The sequence below is a fragment of the Orycteropus afer genome, unplaced genomic scaffold, assembly GCF_000298275.1.
Source record: "Orycteropus afer afer isolate SDZICR_OR568_19922 unplaced genomic scaffold, OryAfe1.0 scaffold00804, whole genome shotgun sequence".
Lineage (NCBI taxonomy): Eukaryota > Metazoa > Chordata > Mammalia > Tubulidentata > Orycteropodidae > Orycteropus > Orycteropus afer.
In genome coordinates this window covers 317,930-324,838 of record NW_006922391.1, presented here as the reverse complement: position 1 = coordinate 324,838, position 6,909 = coordinate 317,930, and the positions used below count along the sequence as shown (strand labels likewise).

At 41.2% G+C, this 6,909-nt stretch overlaps 1 protein-coding gene across 1 annotated transcript in view; it reads left to right on the top strand.

The window, feature by feature from the left end:
• Positions 1-6,373, top strand: part of TTC23L (tetratricopeptide repeat domain 23 like) — a 104,273-nt gene extending 97,900 nt beyond the window's left edge. Inside the window, exons 9-10 of the mRNA XM_042783273.1 lie at positions 6,127-6,209; positions 6,367-6,373. Of these exons, the coding sequence (XP_042639207.1) occupies positions 6,127-6,209; positions 6,367-6,373 (90 nt within the window). The remainder of the gene's footprint in view (positions 1-6,126; positions 6,210-6,366) is intronic.
• Positions 6,374-6,909: the final 536 nt, after the last annotated feature.

The window sequence follows — 6,909 nt, the reverse complement described above, 5'->3', positions numbered from 1 at the left end:
CTGTGCATGGGGTCGCTATGAGTCGGAAACGACTCGACGGCACTTAACAACAACAACAACAACATCGCCACAGCCACTGTGTCAATCCATCTTGTTAAGGGCCTTCCCCTCTTTCATCCACCCTCCACCCTACCAAGCATGACATCCTCTCCAGGGAATGGGCCCTTCTGACAACATGAGCAAAGTAGGTGAGACAAAGTCTGGCCATTCTCACTTCCAAGGAGCATTCCAGCTCCACTTTCTCCAGGACAGACTTGTAATTTCTTTTAGCAGTTCATGGTGCTGTCAGCATTCTTCGCCAGCACCACAACTCAAAAGTATCAACTCTTCTTCAGTCTTCCTTATTTGTTGTCCAGCTCTCACATGCATATGAGGCAATTGAAAGTACCATGGCTTGTGTCAGGTGCACCTTAGCCCTCAAGGAAACATCTTTGCTCTTCAGCAGCTGATTAGCACAGTGCTCTATGTTGTCTGATGTCCTGACTGCTGCTTCCATTGGTGTCAATTGTAGAAGCAAGCAACATGAAGTCTTTGATAACTTCAATCTTTTCTCCATTTATCATGATGCTGCTTATTGGCCCAGTTGTGAGGATTTTTGTTTTCTTTATATTGAAATGTAATCCATACTGCAGACTGTATTCTTCAATCTTCATCAGTAAGTGCTTTAAGTCATCCTCACATTTAGCAAGCAAAGTTGTGTCATCAGTGTATGGCAGGTTGTTAATGACTCTTCCTCCAATCCTGATGCCACACTCTTCTTCATATAGTCCAGCTTCTTGGAATATTTGCTCACCATATACTTGGAGTAAGTATGGTGAAAGGATACAACCCTGACACACTCCCTTGATTTTAAACCATGCAGTGTCCCCTTGTTTTGTTCAAATGAGAGCCTCCTGGTCTATGTATAGGTTCCTTATCAGTACAATTAAGTGTTCTGGAATTCCCATTCTTCTCAATGTTATTCACAATTTGTTATGATCTACACAATCAAATGCTTTGGCATAGTCAATAAAACATAAGTGAACATCTTTCTGGTGTTCTTTGCTTTGAGCCAAGATCAATCTGACATCAGCAGTGATATCCCTCGTTCCACGTTCTCTTCTGAATCCAGCTTGCATTTCTGGAAGTTCTCTGTCAATATTACTGCTACAACGATTTTTGAATTATCTTCAGGAAGATTTTACTTGCATGTGATGTTAATGATATTGTTCAATAATTTCCACATTCTGTGGGATCACCTTTCTTTGGAAAGAGTACAAATATGGATCTTTTCCAGTCAGTTGGTCAGGTAGCTGTCATCCAAATCTCTTGGCCTAGCCAAGTGAATGCCTTCAGTGGGGCATCTGTTTGTTGAAACATCTCAATGGGTATTCCGTTAATTCCTGGAGCCTTGTTCTTTGTCAATTCCTTCACTGCAGCTTCGACTTCTTCCTTCAGTACCATTGGTTCTTGAACATATGCCACCTCCTGAAATGGATGAACATCAACCAGTTCTTTTTGGTACAGTGACTTTGTGTATTCCTTACATCTTTTTTTTATGCTTCCTGCATTATTCAATATTTTGCCGATAGAATCTTTCAATACTGCAACTCGAGGCTTAAATTTTTTCCTGAGTTCTTTCAGCTTGAAAACTTCTGAGTGTATTCTTCCCTTTTGGTATTTTAACTCCAGTTCTTTGCACATTTCATTATAGTAATTGGCATTGTCTGATCAAGCTGCTCTTTGAAATCTGTTCAGCTCTTTTATCTTGTCATTTTTTCCATTTGCTTTAGCTACTCTCCACTCAAGGGCAAGTTTCAGAGTCTCTTCTACATCCATTTTGGTGTTTTCTTCCTTTCCTGTCTTTTTAATGATCTCTTGCTTTCTTTATGGATGATGTTCTTGATGTATCTCACAATTCTTCTGGTTTTTGGTCATTTTTAAATGGTCTCTAAATTCAGGAGGGATATATTCAAGGTCATATTTTGGCTGTCATGGACTTGTTTTAATTCTCTTCAACTTCAACTTGCATATGAACAGTTGATGGTCTGTTCTACCATTAGCTCCTGGCCTTGTTTTGGCTGAAGATACTGAGCTTTTCCTTTGCCTATTGCCACAGATGTTGTTGTTGTTATGTGCCATCAAGTCGGACCTGACTCATAGCGACCCCTCCTTGGATTTCTGAGTCAGTATCACTACGGAAATAGATTACCCAACTTTCCAAAGAGTGGTGGGTGGGTTTGAACTGCCAGCCTTCTGGTTAGCAGTCAAGTGCCTTAGGCACTATGCTACCAGATATAGTCAATCTTATTCCTGTGCATCCCATCTGGCAGAGTCCATGTGTATAGCCACCACTTGTGTAGATAAAAGGTACTTGCAATGAATAAGTCATTGCTCTTGCAAAATTCTATCATGTGATCTTCAGCATTATTTCTGTCACCAAGACCAAATTTTTTTAATGTGATTTGTGTGAATGTTTACAGAGCAAATTCACTTTCCATACAGCAGTTCATATATACTTTGTCTCATGACATTAAGTACAATTTACCCCAATGCAATAGCTTCCCTCCCACTTCCTCCCAATAGTTACTTCTTCCCTGTGTCCATCCCTCCATGCACTCCTGCCCCCTGAGCTGTCTCCCTGTGCATAAACAGCCCTTTTTCTCCCATCATTGTTCTCTCCAAGGTGTGTACATACCTAGTGTAAATATTCACCTCATATGCCTGTCTTTTGTTTGGCTGGAAGCCACAGGTATGAGTTCAATTCCAGACCTGAAGGGCAGCTAGGGGCCATAGTCTCAGTGGTTCCACCAGGCTCTATCAGATCAGCAAACTTGGTCCCCTCCCCCTTGTTTTTTTCCAAATGATTTTGATTTTTGTTCCACATTGTTCTCCCTCTCTATCCAGGATCTCCTACATAGATCCCCCTCCGAGTGGTTGACAGTGGGAGCTGGGCACCATCTAGTTCTTCTGGCTTCATGGTCGTATAGGCTGTGGATCGCATGGTGTACCAGTCACTAGGACTAATTGTTTCCATGAATCTTTGGTTTTCTTCATTCTTCTTTGCTCTGGAGCCATGGGGAGATGTGGAGAGTCCCATCGTTGCATCTAGATGGTTGCTTACAAGCTTTTAAGATCTCAGTTGCTACTCACCAAAGTAGAATGTGGAACAATGTTTTGTGTAGTATGTTACACCAATTGAGCTTGATGTCCCCTACAACTATAGTCCTGAGCCCACAGGTTCAACTACTCACTCCCTCTGGGTATCTGGCTGTGACCAAGAAGTGACTACAACCTTGTCTCTTGTCTGCTCTGGGAAAGTCCTACCTGGGAATTCTTACAGAACATACAAATATACTTGTAGAAACATTGTCTGCCAACCCTATACATGGTCTTGGGTACACTTCCCGCTGCACAGACATACTTAATAGGTCAGCCTGTCCACCCATCTATCCACCTGTATAACCATGTTTGCCTTCACTGACAATGCAGTGCTGTATGTGCAAAAGGGTTCATCTTTGTTGTCTGTACCTCCCATTTACCTCTCTATGTCTTCCTCTTCCTCAATGCCACCATATTGATCACTCACATTTGGTACATTGATCAAGGCCAAATTTTCAAACTACCGGTGATTTCCAACTTTTGCATTCAAATCTCCAGTGATAATTAACACATCTTGATTGCATGTTTAGTCAATTTCAGACTGCAGAAGTTGATAAAAATTTTTAATTTCCTCATATTTGGCTTTGGTGTTTGGTGCATAAATTTGAATAGTAGTAGTATTAACTGGTCTTCCTTGTAGGCATACGGATTTTGTCCTATCACTGACAGCATTGTACTTCAGGACAGACCTTGAAACATCCTTTGTGATGATGAATGCCACACCATTCCTCTTCAAATTGTCATTCCCGACAGAGTAGATCATATGGTTGTCTGATTCAGAATGCCCAAAACCAGTCCATTTCAGCTCACTAACGCCTAGGATATCAATCTTTATGCATTCCATTTCATTTTTGACAACTTCCAATTTTCCTAGATTCATACGTCATACATTCCATGTTCCAATTATTAAGGATGTTTGCAGCTGTTTCTCCTCAATTTGAGTTGTGCCATGTCACCAAATGGAGGTCCTGAAAGCTTTACTTTATCCATATCATTAAGGTTAGTTCTACTCTGATGAGGCAGCTCTTTCCCAGTCGTATTTTGAGTGCCTTCCGACCTAAGGGGCTCATCTTACTGGACTGTATCAGATAGTGTTCTGGACTATTCATAAAGTTGCGCTGTAATGTATCAGACAGTGTTTCTCTGCTATTCATAAGGTTTTCCCTGGCCAATTGTTTGAGAAGTGGATGTCCTCTTCCTTCTTCCTAGTCTGTCTCATTCTGTAAGCTGTGTTGAAACCTGTGCACCATGTGCAATCCTGCTGGCTTTTGAAACACTGGTGGCACAGCCTCAAGCCTCACAGCAACACGCAAGCCACCACAGTATGACAAACTGACAGACATGTTTGTCTCCCTTAGCTGTTTGAAACCTCTCCACCCTCTGCTTACCTAATTCCTACCTGGATCCTGCTGCTTTATCGTCCCTGGCATTCCCTCCCTTTCCTGCCTTGAGGGGTGGGTCCTGTTTCTGGCCCCTTTCCTGGATCCTGCTGCTCTTGATGTCCTGGCATTCCCTATACATAGTCATATAAATTACAGGAATTTGGGCGTGAATTAGCTGGAGATTGGCTGAGGTTTCATTCATCTTGGTTTAAAGAAACAGTTCATTTTTAATGTAGTGTACGTGGGCACCAGATGAGTTACACCAGCTTCCTGTTATCAGCCGTACGGGCTTAGGCAGAGGTGGAGATGTTAATTCTGAGCAATTTCATTCCCATTTGTCTCACTGTGCATGTCTGTGAGCTGAAACAGATCTGAGCTGATTTTAATCAATTTTAAGTTGATCTTGGCTGGGTTTCTGAAAGACAACTAAGGAAACAAGTTATCATGCCCACTTACTTGTCTCCAATCAAGATGGAGGATGGTTATAGAAAGGATGGGGAATTGAGTTACAGTTCAACTTGGCTTCAGCCTCATCCTAGATGATTGTCTTTGTTTTGTCTCTGTCCTGTCCAAGACTTAAGAAAAGTGTCTCTACTGAACCTGTTTGAATCTGGGATCTATTTTCCCCATTACAATTCAAAGCTCTACAAGCCAAAAGGGTTTCCAGTTTGGCTGGTGGAAAAAGGCACTGCTCTTGGTGCTGTGTAAGTACAGATCAGTTCCCTCCAATCCCTTTGGATGATTCTTTCCCCAGCCTTGGGCAGTTTCTTCACATGCATGTGCTAGTCAGTATTCTTCCAATAGGTGAGGGGCCCATGGCAGATATCTGTGGTTTTTATCTGTGCAACTCTCTCTTCTTGGTTACTGTCTGCCCTGAGAGTCTCCCAGAACTCTCAGCTTTATCTCTTCTACTGAGAGCATCTACTGAGCCTTTCTTGGCTCCCCTGCCCTACATCACAGCCTGGAATTTCCAATAAAGGCAGGAATCTGAGACAGTCCGTAGTGCTTTCTTCATTTGCTTTCTGTCTCTTCGAGGTCACTGTCCTTTGTTTCTTGATGTCCAATGTCTTAAAAATCTTTCACATATTTAGTCAGCTTTTTCTGTTTTTCCTTGTTTCAAGCAGGATGGTAAATCTGGTCCCTATTATTCCATCTTGGCAGGAGGCAGAGTTCGGCAATAAAATTTAAATGGAAAACTGTCTAAGAATAGAGCCATGTAGCACAAGAATACAATGTAAATTTGGGACATATCCCACATTTCATTTGTATTCACCCATTTGGTTACAGCTATTTGGAAAATCTTAATTGAAACTACTACAATAGCCCCCTTTTAAATAGGGATGCTATCAATTTCCTGCACTGTTACTTGGCTCTCCACAGCCATGTATGGAGTGATACACGTGCGGCAGGAGAGGCACAGAGGGCAGCTCAAGAGCCTTCAATCCATGCTTTTTTTCCTTCCTGGTAAGGAACCCATTCAATGCAGTGCAGGCATTTGAAATGTAAACTGGTGACATCTGTTTTACTGGTCCCCTGCTGAGTTTGGTTTGCAGAGTGCTATCTGATTCTCTTTAACTTGTTTTGTTTTTTAACTCACCTACAGTGTATGATGATTCAAGCCCTGGTGTATGGAAGTGAGCACAGTAAAAGCAGAGAAACAAAACAGTTCCTTACCCTGGTGCAAAGGTGAGTTTTGAACTTGGCCATCAACCAGGTTATCAAAGTGGATACATAGATATTATGACATCCCTAGATTCATCAAGTTAGGGGTAATTCACCTGTTATCCTGGCTAGTAAGGCAGAATGCCTATCTGTACTACTGATTTGATTAAATTGTGTACAGGGGATAACTACTCTGACTTATGAAAGAGTTCCATTCTGGCTACTCCTTCATAAGTTGGTTCTAACATAAATCAAACACCTTATTTATTTATTTTTTAATTTCATTATTATAGCCTTTCATTATCAGTATCTTTTTAAATCCAATCTTTATTTGTCTTTGGGGGTTGTAAACATTACATGTAAACTTACAGATATATTAATACATACATAAAAACAAAAATCCAAACTCACTGCCATTGAGTCATAATACATACATACCTACATACAAAACTTCAGTGGCATGCCTTGTTTTGCTAGATATATTGTTGGGGGTATATAGCACCTAACCATAACAACGTAAGCAATGCCAGTATTACAGGTAGAGAAATTTGAACAACTTGGTTTCAAATTAACTGATGTTTCTTATGGTAAGATAAGACATCCTGGATGTGATCACACTATAGGCCTAGGGTACAATGAAGTCAGTATCAGTGTCATTAATGAATTCAGAGTTGTCATAGCTGTTGCATGCATGTGCAGTTCAATTGTTATATGTAGTTAGAGT